The sequence below is a fragment of the Tauraco erythrolophus genome, chromosome 19 (assembly GCF_009769465.1).
Source record: "Tauraco erythrolophus isolate bTauEry1 chromosome 19, bTauEry1.pri, whole genome shotgun sequence".
Taxonomy (NCBI): domain Eukaryota; kingdom Metazoa; phylum Chordata; class Aves; order Musophagiformes; family Musophagidae; genus Tauraco; species Tauraco erythrolophus.
In genome coordinates, this window is record NC_141483.1 from 15249618 (window position 1) to 15276470 (window position 26853).

At 45.2% G+C, this 26853-nt stretch overlaps 1 protein-coding gene across 1 annotated transcript; it reads left to right on the plus strand.

Annotated features, from left to right (window-relative positions):
- Nucleotides 1–819: 819 nt before the first annotated feature.
- On the plus strand, nt 820–26490 carry KIAA1671 (KIAA1671 ortholog). The gene is made up of 8 exons (XM_086623238.1): nt 820–1104; nt 15796–15914; nt 20873–21128; nt 22906–23080; nt 23965–24089; nt 24467–24606; nt 24780–24862; nt 25702–26490. The coding sequence occupies exons 1-7, from the start codon at nt 820–822 to the stop codon at nt 24856–24858; spliced, it is 1179 nt and encodes a 392-aa protein (XP_086479364.1). The 3' UTR covers nt 24859–24862; nt 25702–26490.
- The last annotated feature ends 363 nt before the right edge of the window (nt 26491–26853 follow it).

Sequence of the window (26853 nt, forward strand, 5' to 3'; positions counted from 1 at the left end):
AGCCCCTCTGGAAGCAGCGGAGCTGATGTCATTCCCAAGATCTCTTGGCAGGCGCTGAGCAAGGCAGCAGGTCCCGTCTTGAAGGCAGCAGCCTCGACACGGTTCCCCGTCGGCTCCGCTGTGCCTCGCGAGCCTGGGGTCCGCGTTTCGGGAAGGGAACGTCTTGTCCAACAGTTCCGAGGATGGGAAGGCGGGTGAGGAGGGGGTTCTGCCGACACTGATACCTTCCTGCAGAGTTTGTTGGGAAGAAGGTAAATTGGATTTATCGTCCGGAAAATCTAATCGTTTTGCTGCTAAATGGATTGTATAGAAGCATCGGAACTTTGTTTAATGGACTGTTACCCGAAAAGCTGCCGAGCCAGAAGAATATGATTTTTTTTATCCTGCTGATATTTACAGCGAAACAAAAACTTGTCTTAAAAAGGGAGTTGCTTTTCCAGCTCTGAAATGAGACAGTAAGAGACTAATCCTGTGCTTGTAAATGGACTAATTTCAAGTGACCGTGTCAGGATTTAAACCTTGATTTCTCTCTTCAACATGGCTGAATTAAATAGATTTTGATGGAACTCTGGAAATCCGATTGTAAGTAGGACAAGTATTTTATTTTTTCCTACTTGACAAATTCCCATCTCCCACCTCACCTACCTTTTGCTCTTCAAATACAGAAATAAGCTGATGGTTGTAGTGCAGTGCTGTTCACCTTAGCTGAACACATTTTGTAAGTGGAATCTCTTTTGCAAAATACAATCAGGATTGTTAAGGAGAATATATTTTACGGTAATTGCTGCTGAGTATCGATTTCTCATCTCTGCTGGAAAAATGGATTACCTTGGAGACAAACTGACAGTGGCACAAACTCACATGACCCAGTGGATGGGGACAGTGCGGAGATCCCTCCAGGAAGCACTAAATTTAGTCACTACTGCGGTTGCTCACGAGCGGACTAGCGGGGACGGTGGAAGCAGGACTCCCTTCAAGCGAACCTCCTCCTTCAGGCACTTTGCATCCCGGAGCAGAGAGTCCTTCCGAAGGTTCTCGGTGCGGAGTCAGCAGAGGTTTTCCTCTTTGAGGAAGAGGCAGACCAGTTCAGAGCCACCCGAGCTTGTAAGCTATACACCTTTTTGAGACTCTCGAGGTAGATAATGCAACGCAAAAAACTTGGTTTTGTTGCAGTGTTTTATCTCATGACAAAACTTATCTCATGTCTGCTTTCCAGTTTAAAAATAGCCCCCAGAACACTTCCAGGCAGTGGTGTGTGTCTGTCTGTCTGCTCCCAGCTGGTTTCCTTCTGCAGGCAGGTGGGTGTTTTTGTTTGCCAGGGAACACTGGTTCAAGGAAAGCCAGGTTTCAGGAATGATGAAAGATGTTGTTGGTCTTTTTTATAGCAACACAGTAAGGTAGGACAAATATTTATCTAAGGTTATAAAAAGAAAGTTAGCCTGAAACTGCACATGTGTTGGTCATTTCAACAGCACAGGTCAGGGTGACTTTGAATGCACATCAATATTGGTGATTTTTCAGTAAAAAAATGCCTTAAGCTAAATTTGTAAAAAGATTTAAGTGCTGTCACTCTGCAGTCAATGGTCAATGATCATTATTCTCTTCTTTTATGGAAAAAGAGGTGTTTTTTCTCAGTATAATTGCTACTTTGTCGTGAAGCAGAAGTTAGAGGAGCAGCATGGCTTGTGAGGGCTGCGGTGGCGCGGAGGCAGCGGGTGATTCCGTGGGCGCAAAGGAAAGGTGAGGAGCTCCTGGTTCACCGTGACTGCGTGCCCCACAGAGCCCCCTCCCCTCCCTTTTGCATTAAAGGCCTTTCCCAGTCTCTAGGCTGTTTTCAGGAGGGACAGTCCGTGTGAAATGGCATGGCAAAGGTGGAGGAAACACCACTTGCGTAGAGGGTGGAAGGGGTGCGGGCTCCTGCAGCGGGGCTGGGGTCTGCCGTGCTCCTCGCTGGCATTTTCTAGTTCCAGCAAATACAGCAAAGCAGCAGTGCTTTTAGGTTACTTTATTTTATTTCATGGAGAGGAGCCTAAACTGGTGATGTGAGTTGTACCTGGAACCGATGATTTAAGACTGACGCGTGAACCATGGGAAGTGGGTGTGCTGTGGTTGGCTTGAGTGGAACCTGGACCAAAGCCTTGGTACGGTATGTGGGTAAATCCTGAACAGCTTGCTCTCTCAATGGCTCAAATGTTTTGGAGCTGCTTGATTTTTTTTTTAAAAAAGTGGTTATTGTAAAGTGTAAATACGTAAAGTTCTGATGTGGCCTCATGGAAGTTTGTTCACTGAGTGACTGAAGGTGAAGTTGCATTCCTCGGGCAGGCGTGGTGTTTGTGAACGGGCTATTTCCAGGACTTTTTATCAGTTATGGTTACAGCATTTTTGTCCTAGCTTGTTATTCATCTTTTGTTTGGCTGTACTGGAAAAGAAAATACTGTAAAGTGGGCACAAAAGAATGAAGAGGAAAATATTTGGTAGCCACTGTTACAGTGCTAGCACGGTGACGTTCTGTTGGTTTCTTTTCTGAGCTGATATTTCAGATTTAGTAGAATCATCTGAATGAAAAACTTGTTTAAACGAAGTGAAAACTGGAAAATGGAAATGTGGAACGTGCAGAGGGCAACTCTGCTGCTTTCCTTGCACCACACTGCTTACAGAGCCCAACTCGTGAGACACAGGGTGACCTTTCCAGTTAATTCACTGGAGACGATCCCTGGGGCTGCTGGTCCTCTGTTTCAGCAGTAATTCCCCATGTGCTTTGTGTATGAATTTGATTTAACTTGTGCCCAACTCCTGTGCTCAAACATAAGGTCTCAACACTTGTGAAAGTTCATAGTTGGTGCATTGTGTCTTCCACACAACAACTTGTCTACGTGGACCTTGGGCTATTATTTTTTAATCTGGCTGGAACAGGGTCTTGGTGTTACTTAGTCCTTGGAGCTACTAACATTTTTCTACAAAAAAACCTATGGAATTAGTGTAAAGCACACAGTGAGGGCTGGGTGGCTTTCAGCTCCCGTCTCTGCTGTGGCTGCTGCCTGAGAACTTAGTGATGGACAAGACCAAGAAACCTGTCAAAACTCACGTCAAGCAGCACAGTTTCAGATAGAGTGAATAAACTTGCTGCTGAGGTCGGAGATAGTGGAGGTGTGAGAGCGTGCTCCGTGCATCGATGTAGCTGTCTCTTTGTCCCCTCTCGTGACTTCGGTGGACTTTCAGATTGAAGAACCGAGGGAAATAATAGGTTACAGTTTGTATGGATCTTCTGTCGCTGCTTCAGATATCTTCTAGATGGATTAAGAGTATTTTATTTAAAGTATCCATTTATTTGGATATCTATGACATTTAAAAAACACTTAGGGTCAAAAATGGTCTTGTTTTCTGTTTAGGTCTGTACTTCAGGTGCAATCCTCTGTTTGTAGCAGCTTTGATGGCCGAGGGCTGATGCTGCGCCTGCTGTCTGCTGGATCCCGCAGTGGGAAGACTTTTCCGTGGGTCTGACATAGGTGCAGTTCCCAGTCTTCTTAAATGTGGGGAAACTGGCAGGTCAGCACCGTGTTCATGACGTAGTGCAACGTGTTTTAGCTGGTAAGCACTGCAAGCTGTGTAGCTGGGAAAGACCTCCTAGATACTGCTTTTTTTTCTAGACTCTTCAGAGATTTTTATTCCCTACAGAGGCGCTTTGGGATTGCCGTGGAAGGGATTTGACGTAACTGGCTCTTTCCTTGCTGGAGGCCATAAAAGTGGGAATCAGGCTGCAAGAGAGAGGAAATAATTTTCTTTCCAAACACTTCTCTTTGGCAGCTCAGGGATTACGTATTCGCTTTGTTTTTCTGCTCCCACCTTGTCACGTTTTCCTGCTGGATGTCTGGCGGGGCCGGTTCCCTGACCCAGCTCCGTCTCCGATGCTCCGTGTTTCTCTGTAGCGCCGCAGAGAGGAAGTTCTGCACCAGATTCCCGGGAAAGGGAGGCTGGGTGGATGTACCTTATTTAAAATTCAATCCTCTAGTTTTTGTATGGGAACCAGTCTTTATATACAGGACACTGAATTTAGTTTGTGCCTTATAAAACCTCTTCTAATCTCCACTTTTTTTCTTTTTTTTGAATTTAAATCCATATGCCTTAAGTTACACCTAGATAAATAAATGTTTAACACGGGGCAGTCTGGTTCTGAATCTAGAGAAAGTACAGCTGTGTTTTAAGAATTGCTTAAAAGGTACAGCAATTGATGAAGTGATAAAATGACCCCGAGAGCTGAAACTAATTTATCTTTTGGTTCTCAAACCAACAGTTGATCAGTCAGAATTTAATATATGCAAATCACAAACAGGAGTGCAGGAATCATTTTATTTTAAATAGCTTCTCCAGTATATTCAACAGCAAACTGTTTGTAAGAAGATTATTTTTTTAATTATTATTTTTCCCTATTATTTTTCCCTATTAATTTCTTCATTGAAATGGAATGCGCTGTCGTTTGTCCTGCCTTCATTCCTAGTGCAAACCCCTGAGCACGTTGTTTTTCTCATCAGTTGCTGTTCCCAGCAAAGCTTTTCCTTCCTCTCTTTTGCCTCGTGGCACTCTGCTCGTGTAGCCACGTCTTCAGAGCTGGTCACCTGTCCTTTCGTTTGCGCTGAAACCGAATTCAATCGGTCTGAGAATATTTTCTACAAATAGATATGATGCAGTGTTCTCCCATTTAATTTGAGGCAAAAAGGTGTCACCGTGGGCCGAAGGGACGTGCTGGCCCCAGGAGTGGCTGGCCCTGCTGGTGGCAGGTCGTGTGTACTGGAAACTGTCCCCACGTAATGACACAGGACCAGTTTTAATTGCATCATTGTTCTGGCATCTTGGTATCAGATCTGGGAATCCGTAGCTGGCCTTGCAGAACTTCTTACTTCACAGTGAAAGCTTTTAAATAGAAGCTGTTTCTTCTCCTGGACATTTTTCTGGAGATTTTCTTCCTTTTTTTTTTTTGTCTCGTGTCATCAGCTCAGTGCCTTTGTTGTAATAGGAGCAGAGATGCTTTCGTTCAACACTGCCTCTGTTTTAGTCGTGGTACTATCGGTCATGTTTCTGTTAATTACAGGTATGATGTCTGTTTTCACAGCCAACACCTTCAGTTCTAGATCTCCAAGCTTGTTGCCATACAATAAAAACAGGGTGGTTGTTTAATGCCCTCAGTTCCTTGGCTGTGCCCTTACTCTGCTGAAAAAGTACGGCAGTTTGTTTCTTTGTAAGAGATTTAACTGCTTTCAGACTGCCAGCACGAACAACAAAGCTGTGCAGAACCTCAGGGGTGTTTCGGGTTCTTTGGGAGAAGATTTTCAAACAGAACAGGAACGATTAATTCCGTGGGCGCTGGCGCTGTACGTGGTTGATGCGTTTTATGTGAGTTGCTCCGATACATCCTAAAAATCACACCAAAATGTGTTTAATTGTTTTACTTTCTGCTGTACTGGTCAGTTCATGGAAATGGACTTTTTGTTCAAGCTTTATCTGACAGCATCAGTTACTTTGTTTGGGTTCAGTGTTGATATAGTTCCAAATTAAAGATGGAAGTTGAGTGTTTGGTTTGCCCGCAGGAGTCCCAGACATGCAGAGGGTGCTTAGTCCTGCAGGGGGTTTTGTTGGTTGCATCCTGCAGCCCTTCACTATCATCCTCTCTACTAGAGATTGGAATTCCCATCTGGATCTTTTGAATCATAGAATCATGGAATGGTTTGGGTTGGAAGGGACCTCAAAGATCATCCAGTCCCAACCCCCCTGCCATGGGCAGGGACACCCTCCACTACACCAGGTTGCCCAAAGCCCCATCCAACCTGGCCTTGAGCACTTCCAGGGATGGGGCAGCCACAGCTTCTCTGGGCAACCTGTGGCAGTGCCTCACCACCCTCAGAGTGAAAAATTTCTTCCTTAGATCCAATCTAAATCTCCCCTCTTTCAGTTTAAATCCATTGCCCTGTGTCCTATCACTACACACCCTTGTAAAAAGTCCCTCTCCAGCTTTCCTGTAGAGAAATCTGCACAGATGTTTCTTTCTAAGCCAATACAACCCTATGCAGTCGCCTTGTTTCTTGGAAAAGTTGGTGGACTCTCACTTTTTCCATCTGAGCAGGTGGGGACGGAGAGGAGCGTTGGTAGAACCCGACATGAGTTACCCCCGTGCCGTTCGCCTGCGCATCACCTGGGGCTGTGCCTCTGCTTCGAAACGCGCCTGGTCTGTGCTGTCTGGTCTGATTTTACCCCAGTCTGTCTGCCAACGTTTGCTCTTTATGGTCAGCATCCTTCAACACGCTGCCTGTAAAAATAAATGAACACAAGTTGGCATTTTGTTCTGAGCTTGGCCGTTTCGATACAGGCATCTACAATAAATAGTTGCTGAACTGTTCTGCCCTCATATTCACGAAAAGCACAAAGGAATTGCTCTCCAAAATAAATATTTTTTTTTTTTTTTTGTACCATCAGTGAATGGAATTTTATCTTTAAATTCCCCGAGAGCTGTTGTGGTGGCGTGAAGCATGTTTGCAGAAAGAAGGCTTTTAAAAATGAGTTGTTTGTCTTGTTGCAGGGGGGAAGGGAAGGAGCGAAGCTGTTCAGATTAATTAACGAAGATACAAGGGCCAATACTGAACCAGTTCATGCTTTTTCATTCTTAATAACTTTTCTTTGGTTTAACAGGCCATGAACATAGCTGGCAGCATAAATCTGGGCCATAAAACCGTGGTGATGGGTGCTTCATCGGCTGCCTTTGTTTTCCCTTGTTATTTTGAGAGGAATAATCACTTAGACGACCTGGTGATTTTATTTAGGCTGGCTGCAAGGAGTTGATTTTTTTACCATGTTCTTAGAGCATAAGAAAAGAATATATATTTAGAGCTGGCCATTTTGGGCTCTTTCACCTTGCCTTTTTTTTTTTGTTGTTGTTTCCCTGTTTTTAGGGCATACAGTGATGGCACTTGGCTTTAGAGGGAAATAAATTGCATTGACCACAACCCTCCCTGAACACAACTCAACACTGGCATCTATTGCTATTGAAATTTTGTAACATTGTCACAGTTTCAGGAAATAGTAGTGGTGTTTCGTTGGTTTGTGTGTGTGTTTTGACTGCTCTCTTCTAAAACATCTTCCAAGTTGTCTGAGATTTTTGTTTGAAGGAGCAGTGCAGTTTCCAAAGTCTGCGTGTTTGTTATTCGCTTCTTGTCAAGAAATCCTATCACTTTCTGTGTGTCTTTAAATCTTGACTTTAAACTAAAAAACCCTTTTTCCCAGGAATGTTTGTTTGAAGTTTAACTTGTGTCTTGTGTGGAAAAACGTTAACTGTGCAGAAGAGCTGTGAAATGAAGTATTTCAAGTGGGAGGTGTTGATTTCAAGCATGGAGCTTTTCAAAAAAAGCAAATATATTCATTTCCGAGCATAACAGTGTAAAACGCTTTTGTTCTGGCTTGTGGCTCTTGCAGTATTGAAGATGAGGGATCCTGTTCAACTCTTAGTGCCAACTTTTATTAGTGCTGATGAGAGCGGCGGATGCCCTCTGGGAGGGAGCGAATTCCACGGTCTCGGAGGTGGGACAGCACCGTTCTGCTCCACATCGTCCTGACGGACAGGCCGACGTGCCTCTGGCTCGCATCCGGCTGCCTTTGGTTTCTTGGGGTTTCGTTTCTTTGTAGCTTGACTGCCTCAGGCCAAAAAGAATAATTTAATATGTTGGTATAGGAGGGATTTTAAAGAGGTGCCCAACTATTTCCTCTGCTCCGCTTTGGTTTTCGGCGTTCCCACTTCCCGGAGGAAGTGCTGTCACGGCTCGCTCAGCCCCAGCAGGGTGTATATTTAGAACCTGGTTCTTGTCTGCTTTTTGCACGTCAAGACAACCTCTGCTCTATCTTCAGCCTTGCACTGAAACCACATGATACGTGCGTGGTGGGTGTTCACAGCAATTCAGAGCAGCTCTGTTTTCGGGGTATGAAAAAAATTACAGACTCTAAAATGTCTTTGAAACCCTGAATGGATGAGGAGGTTGGCTTCCACTGAGAGTCGCTGCAAAAGCAGTGAGTAGGTTTCATTGCATGATGGTAACCAGATTCCTGGCAAAACTAATTTAATCTGGATTAATTTGGCCACATTCCCTGTGGCCAGAGCCAGCTCTGGGTAGGGTTTGGGACTCTCTTTGGCATAGCTGGGAGTTAGGGGTGAAAGATCTGTTAACGGAGGAGAAATGATTAGCTAAAGACCGGCGAGCAGTGGAAGTAATTTTGTGTGTTCAAAAGGGGCGGAAAATGCCAGGTTTCGGGGAGCTGTGATGGTATGCAGCCTCTTGCGGGTCCCAGTTTGGGCTGGGAAGGTGTTGCTGGGAACACGCTGTTTGAACTTGAGTAAATCATTGAACCTGCTGGCAGTGTGTTCCTCTGGCTCCTTTTTTTTGCTGGTTGCAGTGAACGTTTTGTGCTGGTGTAGAGGAGGATCCCAGTTGGCTCCGCACTAGCCCCAGTGTCAAATCCTTGGTAGCCTTCAGGCCTGGTGCACAGTTTGGGTGTTTTGGTTAAGGTGAAAATGTTTTTACCGTAGCATAAGGCGCATTCAGGTTTCAAAGGGATCCAGGCTGAAGACCATGGGTTTGGTTTTGGTTCGATTCAGGTCAAACACAGCACTGAAGCAGAGTTTTGCTCTCACATGGAGGCCGGCTTCGCTATCAGCAGCGCTGCAGGACCAGCGATAAGGTCTGTCGTGGGTGTAGTATGGAGCTTTCTAAAGGAGAGCAGCTGAGCTAACTGCACATGGGACAGCAGCTCGGGATGTTCTCTGCCCTCTCCGTCCTGCTGCTCTCGGGTACTAGCCGGTCTCAACTCGCCCCTGGCGTTTCCTCCCTCGGGCGAGGGGCTGGCAGGGATGCTTGCCCTTCCCCTTATCTCTGCAGACATACGTCTGCTCTCCTGCAGTCTTTGCCGTGCCCTCCCAGAGGGAAGGGGTTGGGGTTCAGGCTGGTGCTCCAAGCTGGGAAGCTATGAGAAGGTGGAGAATGAAACCAGCCACCCTCTAGCGACAACCCATGTTTCGTAAGGTAAATGCTGTCAGCGTTTAGCGTGGGGGATGTAATTGGCTGCTGCTCCTCGTATCCCGGTGGCAGAGGGAGAGGAGACGGATGCGGCTGTGGCAGCCCCGGGTTGCATAGCAACAGTGGGGATGTCATGGCTGATACCCTTGGTGAGAACATGTCATACTGTGGGACGTGGTACCTACTCCACTGCCCATGGAAAAATTCATCAGGTGACGACTGAAAGGGGTTTTCAGTGGAGCAGGATGGATCCTTAGGGAATGCCAGTGCTAAATACGTGTGCGAGTGCTTTCGGACACAGGCGGTTGGGGCACGGCCGTGTTTCCCCGTGTGTGCGCCACGTGCCCCAACAGCAGTTTTGCCACGTTAAACCTCCGCTGTCCTCTCCAGCCCGGAGGGCTCCGGGGCTGGCGGGATGTTCCCCTGGAGCAGACCCCGAGGCTGCGCGCTGCGGTCTCCGTACCCGCTGGCAGCAGCGGAGATGGCCCGTGCAATAACAGACAGACCCGTAGGAGATAGATTAATTCAGTCCCTGCCATCATTAGGCTCGGTCTCCAGCGTTCCTAAAGTGCTGGCTGGGCTGGCAGATCCTGAGCAGGGTGTTTGAGAGGGCTGGGGAAGTCGTCCTCCCGTGTCCGTGCCGCCGGTGGAGCCTGCCCTGGAGCTCTCTTTGCTTTCCTCATCAGTGAGGTCAGAAAGAAAACGTGCAATTCCTGGAACTGGTTATCAGTCGCTGCAGCGCGGAGGGTGGGGTGGGAGGCAGAAGTGCTGCCTTCTGCCCGGGCCCTTCCGCGGAGGCACTTGCTCCGGTCAGCGGTTTGTTTGAACACGGAGTTGGTCAATCTTCTCGCCTGGTTGCTGGGAGCTAACCGGAGCGTTGGTCTTGAGCCATGACTTACTCCCTGTGGGCAGCGCTAATTCGCCGGATAGTGAGTACATGTGGAAGTCCTGGGATGCTGATCCCACAAAGCTGGGCTTTCCACTTGCTGTATTGGCATTTGGGTAGTTACAAGGGAAAAATATATGGGTTGGGAAATGCTGTGTAGTTTTGAAGGCTCTCTTATTGTGGTGGGGTTGTTTGGGTTTTTTCTATATTTGATTGGTTAGTTTTGATATGGTGTTATGTTCTTGATAATTCTGTCAGTGGTCCGAAATATATGGTTTACCTTTTAGTAATAATCCTTAGAATAATTGTAGAACAATTCAGGTTAGAAAGGACCTCTGGAGGTCATCTAGCCCAGCATCCTCTTCAAAGCAGAGTCGACTATGAAAGAATGGAATGAAATGTCGATAGAATAAGGTGTATTGCCATCTATCTGGTATATTGCATGGGAAAACCGGGAGTTTTCTGGATTTGTAAGGACTTGTAAACTCCCCTTAGGTGCAGCGTCACACTTAAGGGGTGGGGGAGCTCTGAATATGGGCAATATGACCAAACTTCAGACTACTTTTAATGAGAAAAGGAGAGGAGGAATAGAAGGTGGTGGAGGAGGGGAGCTTTTCAAGAAATTAGCAAAAATTTTTCTCTTTGAGTTTTGTATTAACAAGGCGGATGGTCAGAACTTCCTTCCATTGTGCAGCTACCTATTTATATCCATTTCATGCCAGTAGATTTTAGCGTTTAATTTTTGCACTTCAAGCTGTGGGGTGTCGTTTTGGCTGTCTGATGTCTCACTCTCTTCTGCAAACAAAGATATTTTTGAAACTGTCTGTGCAGGTTCTGACTCATGAGATCTCTTTCAAATGGTATTCCTCATATGCCAGGACTTTATTTCACATTGGTGCAGAAGAGTTTTTCACAGAAACGTATGCGTTCATTCTTAGTTACGGTTAATTTTTGCACTGTGTAGGGCCAATATTGTGTGTGCATCATTTTCAGGAACTGGAAATTGCAGGAGTAATCAGCCCTGGACTATTGCCAAACCCAGCTTAATTCCAAGGGAGTACGAAAGAGGCATCATCATAATGTCTCATTTTAGAAGAAGAACTAGAGGCAGATGGGTGTACAGCTCAGCTGTTCTATTTCCTATGAAAATTAACTTGATTTTTTTCCTGGCTACTGATGTAAGAATTACGAAGTTAAAGATCAAAGCATGGAGAATTACAGCCTTTGAATACTGGATTGAGAGTAGTATTTATTTGATTGGGGAGATTTTTCTGTGATTATAAATACGAAAATTCCTCATTTGGGTTTATCTTGTGCACTAAGACGACACCAGGTCCCCTCTTTTTATTGCCTTTTCCTTTGAAATGTCTGGTTTTACCGTGTCATGGATATTCTCTTTATGGAGGAAATGGCTGTATCTGGCCTAGCTTCACATGTTGTGTGCCCCTTCTTTCAACTTTGGTTTCTTTTTCCAAGGGGTAGATAAAGAAAGAGAATGGATCACAGATATTAGCACAAGTTTGTTGAGTTAATAATGGGTAGGTGTCTCTTAGAGGAAAAAAAAAGGCTCCGTTCAGAGCAGGTTTGTTCTTAAGAGCAACAAAAGCCAAAGCCAGATGTGTCAGTTCTTTATCTGGCAGAATCTCTTGCTCTCTGGAGCTTATGTGTTAAAAAAGAAAAAAAAGTAGTAAGTATTATTTCCGTCCATCTGAGGTAATGAGCTTTAAATTAAGATTTAGGCGAGAGAACAAAGGATGAAGCAGAAACTGGTCGTGTTCGGGAGCAATACACGTTGGAAAGTATTTCCTTCTTTTTCCTCCCACTACTTGGGTAAAAACTGGCTTTAGTGCCCGTGTTGTGCCCCTGGATGCGTCGCACGCGCTGCAGTAGGCAGGGTGCTTCGGTCTGTCTTCTGTGGTTGTAAAGTAACGTGGTAGAGGGCACTGAGGGATGTGCCATACAGTGGGCTTGTGGCAGACCTGGAAGTTGTCACTCCAGTGCATTCGGCAAGTCTGACGTTATTTTCCCAGTCTGTCACGTGTTGGAAAGCTTTCCATTTGTAGTCCCAGTTTATTCTTCATTCATGCTCTTTGCCTGCGACACCGGGTTGTTCCAGGTAAAACGTTGGTGCCAGAAAATGCAAATGCATCTGCACGATCCAGTTTGAGTTCCTTGTGTCTAAAAGCATCTCGGTCATAAAACACAACGGTGCATATGTGTGGTTCTCAGAGAAATTGTGTAGTTTTGGCTGGTATTTAGAAAACCAAAAGTTTAATAGCAACTATTAAGTGCTGTCCAGAGAGCACCGAGGCTGAAAGAGGGTGGAAGAAAATGATCCCTTGTTTGTTTTGGTTTTGGTTTTTTTTTTTTTTTCCACTAGCCTCTACTATGTGGGGCTGTTTGTTTGTTTATTTTTTAAATAAGCTTATAATTACTGAAAGTAGATATTTTGAAAACAAAGAGAATGGATTTTTCCCAGGCACCTCCAAGGTCCTGATGCCCAGCGCTTCCATGTTACCAGATGGCCTTGAGTCTTTCTGGAGCATGGTGGAGATGCTACAGAAGAGATCTTCCAAAGAAAAGCTGAACCCCATCATTCCTGTGCTTGCCAATAATCATGTACTGGAAAGAATAATCTTGATGACTTGGTGTCGCTTCCTTCTTCGTCTCCTCCAAGCTGCAAATGGCTTTTCTGCATCGCCCACGGTGCCCCTGGCAGGCACCTCCTGCACCAGCCGGGCTGGGGGTATCCCGGTTGGGTCAGAGTTGGTACCTTGTTCCTCTCAGCAAGCTGACCACCTTGTCACACCTCCTGGTGTTCTCCGCAGTTCTTCTCAGCTGATGGAAGCCAGAGTCTTTAAATAGTTCAGGGCTAAGGAGCAATTTGTAGACTGGAAAGAACATTTATTTTTTCCGAGGAGTCATTTGGCCTGTTGGAAAGCGTGGGGTGAACTGGGTCACCAGGGAAAGACGGGCAGTCGCCGCTGGAAATCAGTAGCTCCCTCCAGAAGCAAAAGGCAGTAACGTTACTTGGTACAAGGAAGTAATCTCTTAGAATTTGGAGGGTTTTACTCCTTACATTGAGACTTTTCCATTTGTTTTGTTGAATTTCAGTTCACAATGTCTAGAGAAGCAGTAATGCCACTTCTTTTTCAGGCTCGTTTTGGTTTTAGCATGGAGAATCACTATCTGAGTGTTAATTGTGCCATTTTGGTTATCAAACTGCATCTCCAAGTTCCAATGGGTATTCCATCAAGGAAAACGTTGCCTGAAACTGAGCAGCATGTGCTGCTCAGTTTGTTTGCAGTGTAGAATTTTATGAAGAATTACTGAGCCTTCAAATGAGCCATACGTTGGCATCTGAATTTCTTTTCTGTTGCTACCGAAATGGTATTATCTGGGTTGTGCATGTTTTCTCCTCACCACCATCACTTTTATGATAACACTGTACTTTTTATAAACAATGTCTCCCAAGTGGCGTACATGACGTGCCTCTTCTGCTTCTCCCGTTGCTCTTCTGATCTTTTTGGACTATATGGTCCAGTTAGAAACAATGTGAGTAATTGTGAGAAGTACAGCATATACTGCACGTAGGGATAATGTGCTTTAGCTGTAGCTGGTGAAGAATATGACTTCCAGCAAAAGGGGTAAGAGGTTGTGCCTGTTGGGTTATTTGCTGGGGGGCAGCGAGCGTTCCCGGGGGAGTCAGCCGAGGGCTGTGGAGGTGCACGGCCACCACGAACACTGCCGGGTGCTGCAGGTACAGCTCGTCATGTAGGTGCAACTTTGCGTGCGCAGAAGGTGGCAAAAGTTGATAAATACTCTGTTTGTGTTGTTTGCAAGAATGCGGAAGCTTATAATGTGAGATTAGGGTTGGAAAAGAAAATCGAAACAGCTGTCAAGTTGGAAAAAAAAAAAAACCCAACCCTGAACTCGGCTGGGCAGTAGGGAGGAAGGAGAGAAAAACGGTTCGTGTGGGTTAGTGCCTTGCCTAGAAGTGAACCGACCTGCCCGAGGGTACGTGGCCACCAAGTGGCAGCAGAAGGCTCGGCCCAGGAGCGCTGGTTTAGCCACCGGTGCAAAGCGTGAAATCATGAAGCTGCAGAGGGAGTTTGTGGAAAGGAGAACATAGACCTGAGCCGAGCAGGAGGAAATGCCCTGTGGTTTCGTGGAAATGTGAGGCTCTTTCCCCCACCACTCCCCCAGCCTCTGACAGCGCGTCCCGTGCTCACTGCAGCTCATGCCTGGAGTGGGCTGAAAAATGTAAGGACTCAGCTTACCTCTTGATGGACGTGCAGATACCTACATAAAGTGTAAGAATTACCACCAACGAATTGTTAGGCTGTGGGAACATCTGGAAGGTGAAAAGCCGGAAACTTCTGTTTCTTGTCATTCACAAACCCAGTCCCTGTTTTACTGGAGTGCTGCAAACTGAGAATTTTGTCTAGTAATGGTGCATTGTAATAGCTGGAATAAAGAGTGGAGCCTTTTGCTGTTTACTTCACCCCTCGGTGAAGCAGAGCCCTTTGCCAGCGGCGCGGAGTACGGTGTAACCAGAGAGTGCCGATGGCTGAGAGTAGGGTTGGGGAAACAAGCAACTGCTTACAGGAGGTGCAAACGTTGCAGGACTTCTTCAGTGTTGGTGAATTAATCTTAATGTCAATAGCTTTGTACCCTTACGGCAGCTTTCTTATGCTTACAAAATTAAGGACACCAGAAAACATGCAATCTTTTTTTTTCCCCTAGTAATATTAAGGAATCCCATTTCATTGATGTCGTTACAGTTGTTACTTTGCGTGGTGCCTGGAGCGAAATAGATGTGTTGGTGGTTTCCACCAGCAGGTTCTGCTAGGGGAGTTTGAGGGGGTGGGTGGGTGGTGTGTTTTTTTAAAAAAAAAAAAAAAAAATGGAGAGAAAAAGCTTAGGGCAGGTGGAAAACAATATAATCTGCTGTCAGATGAGATCTTAAGCAAAGTTGATAGGGCACTGAAAGCCATACTTGTATTTTTTCAGGATAATGAATGTGAAAGAGGCCAAGACTTAATTATCTATGCACAATGTATTATTTCAGTAACTATCTAACTTCAGCACGTAGCTCAGTACAGCTGCGAAACAAAAGGTGCACCAGTGCTGTGTTCTGGGGGGTGTTAACGTTGGTCTGCTGCAAATCCGGGGTGCCAGCAGCAGCAGCTGACCCACATCTCTCCCCCGAAGGGGAAGGGTCCTCAGGTGCACCGCGTTCCCCTTGGGAAAGTGGCAGATCTGTGAAATAAAAATACTTGGAATAGAAGAGAAAAAACACCGTGGTCTGTCCTGCCTTGTATGTTGTGTTTGAGCTTTACATTAGCGCTCAGCAATTTGTCAAAGGCTTTCTAGTGTCTGGCACTGTGCTTGTTCGTTTATTTATTTATTTGGGCTTTTTATTTTGAATGTCTTCCAAAGAAAGAGCTTAAAAAAAAAAAAATTCCCTTTATTAAATCCAAGAAAAGAGCTGTGGAGTTGGTGGTTGCCCTGGATGCCTGGGGAGATTAAACGCAGTCCCCAGCAGAATTCTTTGTGTTTGCAGAGGTGCTTCTAAAAATTTTGTGCAACCTGAGATAAGGACAGTGTTAAATCAACACGGAGTTACTAAACCAGAGAGTCGGTTCCAGCATCCAGAACTGGTTATTTGCCCAGGAAAACACTGCTTTATAGAGAATTGTTCTCAGTTCGTAGCCATTCCCATGTTGGAGTTTATTCCCTGTTTTATGTTGACCGAGTTTAATGGGTCGGTTCCACACCACCGCTGCAAATCAGCTGTCACGGCCGTCTCACCGAGGGCGGAAGGAATGCTGAAACGTCTCCGCTGTTTCCTTGCAGGACCAGCTGAAGCAGTGCTTCTCCAGACAGCCCCCAGCAGCCAAGGACACCGACACGCTGGTGCGGGAGCCCGACAGCCAGTACGGCACCTGGAGCGAGCAGCGGCACAGCGGGGACAGGTGAGGTGGGCACGGTGCCCTCTGCCGCGGGTGCCAGCTTCTCCTCAGCTGGGCACTGAGGAGGAGCCGTGGTTTCGGGTGCCTATGTGTGCACACGTGTGGGTTTTTTAAGTTGCACACTCACTTTCAGTGACTATACACTTCTTTAACCTAGAGGTGAAGAAATATTTCTTTAGGATCCGCAAATTGCAACGAGGTTTGAAATTGAAGCTCCATCCTCCGGTGAGAATGCAGTATTGCCACTTTTATACCCAGAGACAAAACCAGCTTGGACTGGAGGAGATTTAACAAGTTTGCTAGTGAGCGAAACACAAGTTAGATGTTACTTCTTGGTGCTAAAATGGTAGAAAGAAGATAAGGGAATATCACTTTTTCTTAGGAAATACGCCGAATGGCTTTGACTAGATCAGCATGGGTGGGAAAATTCTTTTTCACGCTTTGTATTTATGTGTTTGTGGTTATAACTCTAAATGTACATTTGCACATTTAGAAAGTGGTGTGATACGTGCCTCTGATGGGTAGAACTAGGGCTCTGGGATGATTCTGCTAAAACTGTCTGATTTCCTCCCTCTCGGGCACATAAGGAAGTGTCTGATTATGGTTAGACAGGGTACACTAACAGTTTTGGGATTTCCTTTTTTTTTTTTTTCCTAAATTTGGTCTCTCCCATACTAATTAGCATTGCCTTAAAAGCTGTGCTCCCAGGTAGGCTGGATGGCCCCAATCCCTTTGAAACGGGTGCTCCGAACACCGGGCACCTGCTGGACAGCAGGATGGCACACGGTGTAGTTGTTAACGTGTACCCATCCATGTGTCCTGGTAGACCTTTGGGCTACGATGTCCACAGCTCGCTGATGAAATGGGTGGGATGGACTATCAGTTGAATGAAAGATAGCATTACTGATGCTCTTCTGATATTAAAACAGTTTAATGAAATAAACCTGAAGCATTCAAGTGTCAGGTTGTTTATAATTTACAGCTGCCGTGTAAGTTATAGCTTGGTCTACACGATCGAGCCAATATCTTACCTGCTCGGTGTGGGACGAAAGCAGCATTTTGTCTGTTTGGGTTTTTAATGCTCTACTTGTCGAGTTCTTTTAGCAGATCTTAGTGTCAATTATGTTTGGTGTGTTCTACACTCGAGAACTGTGCGTTATGAATGGTTTATTGCTTATGAAATCAGGGTAGCTTTCAGCCTGAAGTTCAGTGAGCGGCGTGACACGCCGACAGTGCCATCCGAGACTTCTGTCAAGTTAGTTAAAGACATTTTCTGAAATCGATTTCTCAACAAAGGTGCTTGTCTCAGCTCCAAAGCAGACAGCATTTGAAGGCTGTTTCAAACCTGGAGGCATCTTCCTCATTAGAAAAGCTCCACCTAAAAAACTGGTTTCTCCAAGTTTTGAACTCAATCCCCATGTCCTGGAATTTTGTTTCCACTGTAAGAAATGTTTAGGTTTTTTCTTTTTTTTTTTTTTTTTTTCACAGTGCAGTGATGACAGTGTGGTGACTTTTCAGTGTTTTGCCACCCCTGTGCTCTGCTTTAGCTTGACTTACACTTCATTGCGGGGCAGTTACTGGTGTATTAATTCAAGCACTTGGAGAGGAATGAGAGTAACGTATTTTAAATATTAAAGTTTAATGGAAATCTTCCTGGAATATACTGAAACTGCATTTTACTTGCAGCAGAAGCCAGGACAAGTGCAGGCACTCTCCTCCTCTTGCCATGGGTGACTGGAGCACGTCCCAGTGTCCGGCTGCTGCCGAGGCGGTCGTCTCCTCCTCTGCCCAGCCCGGAGGCAGGAACTTACTGGAGACTTTGATAATTCCGCCTTCCTGTTTTGCCTGGCTCACTTCCCTTAGGCTTTATATCTTGCCAGCTGCACGTCCGTGGTGCCACATTCCCCACGTGCCCCGATCCACCCTCGCAGCCGGCGCTGGGGCCGTCAGCCGAACCCATGGCCGGGAGAACCGGCACCGTGACCCGGGAGGGCACCGGGCAGCAAACGGGGAGCACCGCGGTGGGGGACACAAAACGACGTCACCGGCCCGCTGCTGCGGCGTGGGAGGAACTTCCAGTTCCTGGCATTTTCCAGCGTTTGAGTCGTGAAGCGGTTATTTAGGAGAGTTTTAGTAGTGCATCTGTGAATGAACTCATTTTCTCTGGGAGAGGAAGAGAATTTTTTTTAAAAATTTTAAGAAATTTAATTTGAAGAAAAAGCCTACATTGCAACAGGAGAAACATGCTCCTTTTGCTGCTGGATCAGCTCCTGGGAAGGCAGAGGAAGGATCATGTTCAACTTGAACTTAGTCACTGCTGGAATAGGCGTAAGGGGCTGCTCTGGGCTGGTCGCGATGGGCTTTGGCAGATAACTCCTTAGAATGGACAGAGATGGTTTAATTCGGAGATGTTAATTGGATTTTTCTTAGCTTATTTAAAAGATAGTATTTTTATTTTTTCTCAAGGGCTTTAGAAAGCTTTTCCAAGTTGATGTCATAGAAAATTCTTGCTTTGAGATCAGAACAGTCTTGGTAAGGAGAAACGATTCTCTTTTACAGAAATGGGACTGTATTTTCCAGGTGTTGGATCTATACAGCTCTGACTCCACGGGGTTTTAGCTATTTGTTTCTTCAAATCCTTGAAGGTAGACTACAACGAGGTTTCGGATAAGTGAACCCACAGGGTGTTGGCTACCTGTAAAAGATGGGGATGTTCAGTTACAGAATATAAAAGGGCATTTTTGAATGGATGTTATTTCTTGTGCGATGCCCTGGGCAGACAGTGAGAGCCGCCTTCTGATCCGGGCTCCTCAGCAGTGTTCCTGTGAAAAGTGGGATTCCTTTACTTTTTGACTCCGAATTTCACATGATGAAGCAACACGTTCTTTATGGCTTCTTAGCACCGTCTTGCTAAAACTAATTACATTTCGTTGCAGTTGAAAGTGAAGATTGATCTTGGCTTATTGGGTGTTTGTGACAGCCGTGGTGCTGATGTTTGTGTGCACTACGTGCAGGGTGGTTTTCCAGAGAAGCAAGTGTCTGTTTGTGACACCTGTCCAACGTTGTTGGTAGCTCATGGATACGCTCATAAAACTTGGAATCTTACTGAAGTACTAGAAAAAGGCACATAATGCATCTCAGTAATGAGAACTGAAAACATGTTTTAAATTTCGGTGTTTGACCACTATTTGGAAGGGAATTTTCCCCCTAATTTGCTGTTCAGATGGAAAGAATCCACTGTGCATAACAGTGCTCGTGCTGGAGCCATCCGTGTGTTTGGTGATGAGCTGTGCCGCAGTGGTCAGCGTGTGACGGGGCTGTAATTGTGCAGGAACTCCCAAGGAGAATCCATTAGGAAGGTTTGTGGATTAGAAACCACCAATCAGTGTAAATTCATCTGAATTTCCGTCATTGCTTATGCTCAAATATTTCAGTTTGGAAAACTGCCGAGTTGTATTAGCTGCAGCTCTGGGGTGTGGAAGGGAAGAGGCTTTCTGGAGATGTGCCAGTCGGGCAGGATCCTTCTTATACACCTTCTAATTTCCACAAAAGGTGGTAAGTCTGCAGGTTGTCTTTTGTCTCCACATTCTCCCATATTCTGGTGGATCTAAGGCCTAACACTGCAGATACCAAATATCATTCAAAGCAAAAATACGAGATAAAAACTTCCCCCTGGAGCTCATTAGTACCATTTCTTGATTATCCTGGGGCCCACTGAAGGAGGGAAGGGGCATTCACCCTGCTCGTGTGCTGGAAACCTCTGCGCAGAGTTCGCTGTGCCAGGCTGGAAATTCTATCATGTATTGCTGCTTGATAGAAAGTTTTTATTCAGCAGTAGACTCCTGAGTGTTTTCCTCCCAAAATTGCTGTTGCTGTGGACTGTACCAAATAGTAAGGTCTATTGTTTAAAAAAAGAGCATATATTCATAGATACATGTTCAGATTTTTTTTTTTAGAACAGTTTTCCTAGATATTTGCTCAAGAAAGGGCACTTAATAACAAAAGACTCTTGTTTAGCAGAGAAAAAGAGTCTGATCTCCTTAAATACTTTAGGTTTTATTTTTTCAACTGGGAACTCCTAAAATTAGAAGCCAGACAGCCCTGTTTTTACCAACACTAGACTCTGACTGTGTTTGCTACAGTCTCCTGCTGCTTAAAGGAATTCTCCAGCCTGTGTGACAAAGGGAGACACATAGCTGCAAACAGCTTTCAGACCTGACACTGCAACTCGTTCCTGTTAGTCTAGGCAAAGGGAAGATTTCTAGGAAACACTGGGAGCATCACACCGTTGGGGTGCAGGTCCTGCTGCCCTCGGTGCTCTCCCCCAGGCACCCCCAAAGCCTCTGCTCATGGAGCCCTGCCTTGGGTTCCTTCAGCTCTCCTCCCATCCCTGGAAGAAGTCGTCCTCTGGCTGGCAGTGTTCAAGGCCAGGTTGGATGGGGCTTTGAGCAACCTGGTATAGTGGAGGGTGTCCCTGCCCATGGCAGGGGGGTTGGAACTGGATGATCTCTGAGATCCCTTCCAACCCAAACCGTTCTGTGATTCTGTGAAAGTGTAAGATCTGCTGCTGTTATGTATCAAACGGGCAGATTGCCAAGGGCTTTTAAGCAGCTTGGTGTTTCCCTCATCTTGTTTGTGTGCCCACGTTTGAAGGGGCCTTTGTGCTGGGAAGAAGAAGCTCCAAGCAATAAGAGCATGTTACAATCAAATTATTACAAGTTATCTGCATACTTGCATTATTCAGTGCCCTGTAAGTCCATGTGGGTAAAAAGCTGTGATGGTGAAAGTCATCCACACCTTTGCTGCTGGTACCTGCTGCCTCCAAAGGTGCCTTTAGTACTTGTAGTCGTAGTTTCAGTTCTACCTTTATTTCTTGTCTGCAGAGGATGTGTGATCCAAACCATCCTTGCATGTATTTGTGTACCCTGCAGTCTCACAGGTTTCATTTTCTTCATTTGCAGCTTTGTGCCCGAATCTCCTTCCTTGGAAAACGATGTCATTTCAACGAGAAAGCAGCCTCCAAATAGCCACCCATCGTCACTGTCCTCACAAACAGAACCTGCCTCCCTGGCTGATCACCATGACTACTCAAAAGACCAAAGGAGCACAAGTTTGGACCGTTCCAGCACTGACATGGACTCAACCGATGGGACCGATTTACCTCCTCCGGGAGACACCTACCCTGATGGAAAGGCCACTGATTTCTCTTTCATTGATGTAAGTTACCAAAATGGGAAACAGAAGTTCTCCTTCTGTACGTTAACTACATCTCTACCCACTTCAATCACTGCAAACCAGTATCTTCTGGAAACTCTGCTCGATCTTCCTCTGCCTTTTCTTTTATCACACCAAATTTTCCCAGCTGTTTTCCTGCCTGAAAAGTTTTAAGATCAAAGCTACAAAGTTCTTCTAGTTCCTGTAATGCCCACGTTCTGAGAGATTCCAAAAAGCTATTGGCCTTGGATAATGCCTGCCAGTGGCTCCATAAAGTTGCTGTTTCTCTTTCTGCTCCTCAGTGAGCTGCAACAGAAGAGTTAAATGGCTCTGTGAGCATTGGAAACATAATTAAATAACACAAATAGCGAGTGATGGCTATGCTATGTGCCATGCAGATTTAAGGCTTTAAAGGCATTTACTACTATTTTTCTTATTTACAGCTGATCACTTTCTGTAGTAGCTTACAATTGCATTTGAAAGGATTTTTTTCATACTGAAGAATCTTGCAGCTAGGATAAGAACAGTAATTTCTGGCCATACGGAGTTCGATGAGGTTTAGTGTTCTTTGAAAGCACTAACACAACTGTAGTTTTTCAGTGTAGCATCTAGGAAGTGCTGCTTTTTCTTTAGTAGGAGTTGGTGCCCCTTTTTTGGTGTAATATCTAATGGCAGACATGCTGGTAAGTGCAAAATAACCAATTTAAATGGATGGTGCAGCTGCTAGGAAGGTCTCAGATACTGCCTCGCCTGCCAAAGTGCCATAACGCTTCCGAATTGCGGAGCAGACTGCTCTCTGAAACAGAAGGATGCGAGCAGGCTTGTGCTGGAGGCAGTTTGGTCTGGTGCAGCAGAACTGACTGTTAAAATCACAGCTGCTTCCTGCGTGGGCTGTCTGAAAGTGCCTCCAGCTCTGTTCTCCGCTGGCGTTGCCATCTACGGGGAGCTGCAGAAACCTGTGTTTTGCCAAAGCAGGTGCTGCTCTCATCTTCCAGCCACGTTGGTTCTGAAACAGAGACCACGTTTGGTGGTCTCTTGCTTTGAGGTCCTTAACTGCCTGTGCCTTGGCCGTGGTATCAGCTAATAATCCTCTGGCAGAATAACCCCAAGTGCACTTCTTGCTCTGTAAAGGAAGCCTTAGTAGCCCAGAAGAGCACAGAGAAATAAATAAATAAATTCTAGCTCCTTCTTTCGCTCTGCAAATGTGATTTGTGAGATATCCATACCGTTGTGCACTGGGTTGGATGTGTTTGAAATGACTGATCACAGAAATTTCCTGGATGCCGTGACACTTAACGTGCAGTCTCCTTGTTGCTGGTGAAATCTTTGTGGATGGCAGACTGTCAGAACAATGAAGCTGCAGTGCTCTGCTGCTAGAGAATTCTGTGTAGTTGCTCTTTCTGGATCCCAGTCATCTTACTGGCCTTCAGCTGTTGCTAGCTAGCAAGGCCTGTATTCTTAAAACACTCTGGGAACGAAAATCCTATTTATTGCAGTTATTTTATTAATTTAGTGAGAATAATTCATGCAGACCAGACATGCACAGCCAAGAGAGATCAAAGAACCAGTATTGCACCCAGTTAGCCGCTATGTAGCATATCCTCATCATAAATTCTCTTTAATATAGCTTTAAGTAACTACAGGAATAATAATCAGGCAAACATATGTAGTTTAATTAAACTGAATGGGTTGATGTGTTGAAGTAGGTTGGGAAATCATTTTAGGGGAGATGACTGGTTTTCAGTCTGGTTGAAAGTAAAGGCTTTGTTTCTTTTTATAGCAAACCACTGTTCTGGACTCCAGTGCCCTGAAAACTCGTGTGCAGCTCAGCAAAAAGAGACGCCGTCGGGCTCCTATCTCCCACTCTCTTAGAAGAAGCAGAGGGCTGGAGTTTGAAAACAGATTTTCTTTGACAGAAGAACCAGATAATACCTGGATGTTTAAAGATTCCACAGGTATCCCTCAACTATCTGAAATAATTAGCCATAATCAACTTGGTTGTAAGGGCAGGAATTTCTAAGTGGTGTAACATACCTGAAGTTGCATCAAGGTTTAACAACAACATCCTCCTCCCACCTCTTGGCTCATCCTTTAAATTGAGTCTTCTCCTTCCTTCCTTGGAGCCTTGGGAGTGAGGGAAGCAGCAGTAGCCAGACCTACAGCAGACCAGGGTGATGGAGAGCGCCGATCCAACTTTCTTTAGCTTCTGGCTGCTGACTTAAGAGAATTTTGTTCAGTGAGAAAACACTGAGTTTAGAGACTGCTGCGGTTGGATGTGTTGTCTGGCACTTTCTTTGTCTCTAAGCCTGCGTGTTATTGATGACAGCAACGGTAACTGTTCATATTCTATAGGTGCTTATAAATATTCTTTCTTTCTAGCATCTGTAAGTAACACAGGGCTGAAGAGGCATAGTTGAGGATAAATCCATTCTATTAAAAACATGTCCTGGCCTGGCCTGTTCCTTAGGATGCAATAAAGAAGCATGTCAGGCCTTGAAAATCCTCGCTCGTCGAAGTGAACGGGTGGCGTAGTGCCATGATTTAGTACCAACACCACTTTGGTGTCGTGGTGATATATGCTGCAGATACCCTTTTGATATTCCCTGAGTGGAGGCATTACTGGTGTTGGAGGCTGGTGATGTTTTTGTAACTGAGGGGACCTATTAAAAAAGTCAGCTTTGTGACCTGCCATTTCTGTGTTCCATTGAAGCCTGTGAAGGGAGGGAAGAAGGTGGGATCTAGAACAAGGTCTAGATTAGCCTGCTGACTAATGGTTTTTCCCCCTCTGCTTTTATTTAAAAAAAAAAAAAAACAAACAACCCAAACAATTAATTAGAAGAGAAGCAAACTATGCAACAGGAAGATTCTGATGAGGAAGACAAGATACAGCATCCTGCGAGATCGTCTTCTGTACATGCTCAGAGACTTCCCGTGTTTCCAGGAATGGACCACTCTGTTCTCAAGGTGAGCACAGGCAGAACCCATCGGATGAGGGACACCACTCCAGCAGCTGCAGGTGCTCTCTAGGAGTAGAGCCAGGAAATTCTGCTGAAGATGACAGTGGTGTTTGGGGGGGGGGGTGGCCGTGATGAGGAGAAAAATCTTGCAGTTATCTTCCTCACTTTTCACTGTTGGCTAGAAATATTAAGTGATTTGGGGAAAAAAAATAGTTTTGCAATAGCAAACGTGCTTTCAGAACTGCATAAATTTATAAGGAGTCTCTTTACTGATTTCAGGCATGGACTTTTTTGGTTTTGTAAATCCGAGTTTTGTTTTGCGTTGCAAAAAGAGTCTGAATGCTGCATTAAAATGGACCTGTTTTATTTATTTCTATTTTTTAGGCTCAGCTGCGGAAAAGACAAGAGTCTGAGAGTCCTGGCGAAATGGGTTCTGCTCAGCTCTTCAAATCCCCCAAACCACAACTGCAGCTTGGAACGCCTGGCAGCAGACTGCTGCCCTCCAGTGTAGAGAAGGAGGACAGGTAAGAGGCTTCCACCACCGTCAGGAAAATGCTAATGCTCATTTTGGTGGAAAAAAAAAACAATGTAAATAGGCTTCCCAAGGCTGTAGGGAAATTGTATATTTATTTTTTTGTTTGCTTCTGTAATGAGTTTTCATAATTAAAGAATAAAGAGTATTTTTTTGACATTTTAGGTCAGAAGAAAAGTCTCCACAGTGGCTGAAGGAGCTGAAATCAAAGAAGAGACAGAGCCATTATGAGAATCAGGTTTGAAAAGGTCGGTTCCGACAGAGAGGAGGCTTTGCTCAGGGAAAGTACGCGGTGACGGAGCGCATGGAAAGTGTTTCCTTGTGTCAGTGTAAGAGCTCTGTAAGCACAAGCATCAGAGCAGCCTTTCTGTCAAAGGGAATGTGAAATACTGGTGTGTCGAGGCAGAGCAGGTTTCACAGAAGTGAAGTTTTCATTCACAAGTGATACGGTTTCGCTGATCGTTTCTCTGCAGTTAATTCTATTTTAACAGCACTCAGTCCGTGCTGGGGGTTTCATAGTGCTCCCATCAAGCAAGAGTCACAGAATCATGGAATGGTTCGGGTTGGAAGGGACCTTCAAGACCATCTAGTTCCAACCCCCCTGCCATGGGCAGGGACACCCTCCACTACACCAGGGTGCTCAAAGCCCCATCCAACCTGGCCTTGAACACTTCCAGGGATGGGGCAGCCACAGCTTCTCTGGGCAACCTGTGCCAGTGCCTCACCACCCTGAGGGAAAAATTTCTTCCTTAGATCTCACGGAAATCTCCCCTCTTTTTCAGTTTAAATCCATTGCCCCGTGTTCTGTCACTCCACGCTCTTGTCCAAAGCCCCTCTCCAGCTTTCCTGTAGCCCCTTTAGGTACTGGAAGGCTGCTATAAGATCACCCCAGAGCCTCCTCTTCTCAAGGCTGAACAGCCCCAACTCTCCCAGCCTGTCTCCAGAGCAGAGGTGCTCCAGCCCTCACGTCATCTTCATAGTACATGTTTGTGGGGACTTTCCTGTCGAGGCGCTGAGAAGGCTCTGACTGGTGCTTGGCCATGTCATACCAGTACTTCAGTTGCTGCTGTTTTTTTTTTCTTTCCAGATAGCGATTCTAACTAGAAGAAGCTAAAGAAGTTTAACAGAAGCCTTAACTCATCTGAACCTAAAATTCACATGTCATGTTGCTGCTGTTTGCTTCCTGCCTCAACTGCTATGTGCATGGTGCCTTCCTGTTCCGTGGAGAAAGCTGCTTCATCTTCATAGTCAAATACAAAGCTGTATCTTCCCAGACACGGGCGGAGAGGCGTGGTAGTCCTGCCTGGAAGGAGATCCGGTGGTTTGTAGTCAGCACTTGGGAAAGCTTTGAAAGATTGTGGAATTCGATGGAGAAGTGCTGTGCACCAGAAGAGTCCCCTCACTCCGGTTCTGCGTAGGTCTTCAGCCACTCGGAGTATGACTTTGGTAGATGGGTCAGGTGTAGGGCTGGGCTTTGTGTTTGCTTATGAAAACAAGAATTTTAATCAAATTTATCTCTTTTTTTTTTTTTTTTTTTTGTGAAAAAATAGTAAGCTCCTATTTAGTATGAAGTTTGTGGAAGGTGAGAGTGAAAGAACAAATGATGTTTACTGCCATATTGAAAAAGGAAACTTGATTATTTTTTGTAAAATGTATTTTTGATTGGCTTATATTTACATGTGATCTGCTGGCCTAGCAGATGAATATAATTTTTAGATGAACAAAATGTTAACTTTTGTCACTCTTGAAATGATATATTCTGTGTTTTGTCAGCATGTGGAATAATTGCTTCATTGGAATGTCTTTCCTGAAAAGGATCAAGCAATAATGTCAACCAGTTCTCTTTAAGGAAAAAAAAAAAAAAAAAAAAGAAAAATGTAAATACTGTTTTTATAGCAAAAAAGGAAGGGAAGAGGGAGGATGTTACACTCATATCAGGGTTTCAGTTAATTGTTGAATGTCACTTTAATAGCAGTTTGGATAGTCCCACTTCATATTTTTATTCGTTAATCTGTAAATACCAGGTTTAAGTTTTTTATTTTTATGCTGATTTTGTGGGATAACCTAAACGTGAGCTTCAGTTTCTCAGATGATTTACTTTTCTTCCGGTAAGACCGGTGTCACGGTAGCAGCGTCGATCTCTCACGCGTAACACGGGTGTTCCCAATGTCACCGATATCCCAAACCTGGTCCTGTCTTTGGATAATGACTCGGAAATAGCAACCCAGGTGTCCGTTTG

What these genes read in the sequence shown, in the direction of transcription:
- KIAA1671 (XM_086623238.1), top strand. Translation starts at nt 820, where the DNA reads ATGGATTACCTTGGAGACAAACTGACAGTGGCACAAACTCACATGACC. An exon ending in CTGATTTCTCTTTCATTGAT is followed by an intron (nt 21,129 to 22,905) that starts GTAAGTTACCAA and finishes TTCTTTTTATAG; the next exon opens with CAAACCACTGTTCTGGACTC. An exon ending in AGTGTAGAGAAGGAGGACAG is followed by an intron (nt 24,607 to 24,779) that starts GTAAGAGGCTTC and finishes TTGACATTTTAG; the next exon opens with GTCAGAAGAAAAGTCTCCAC.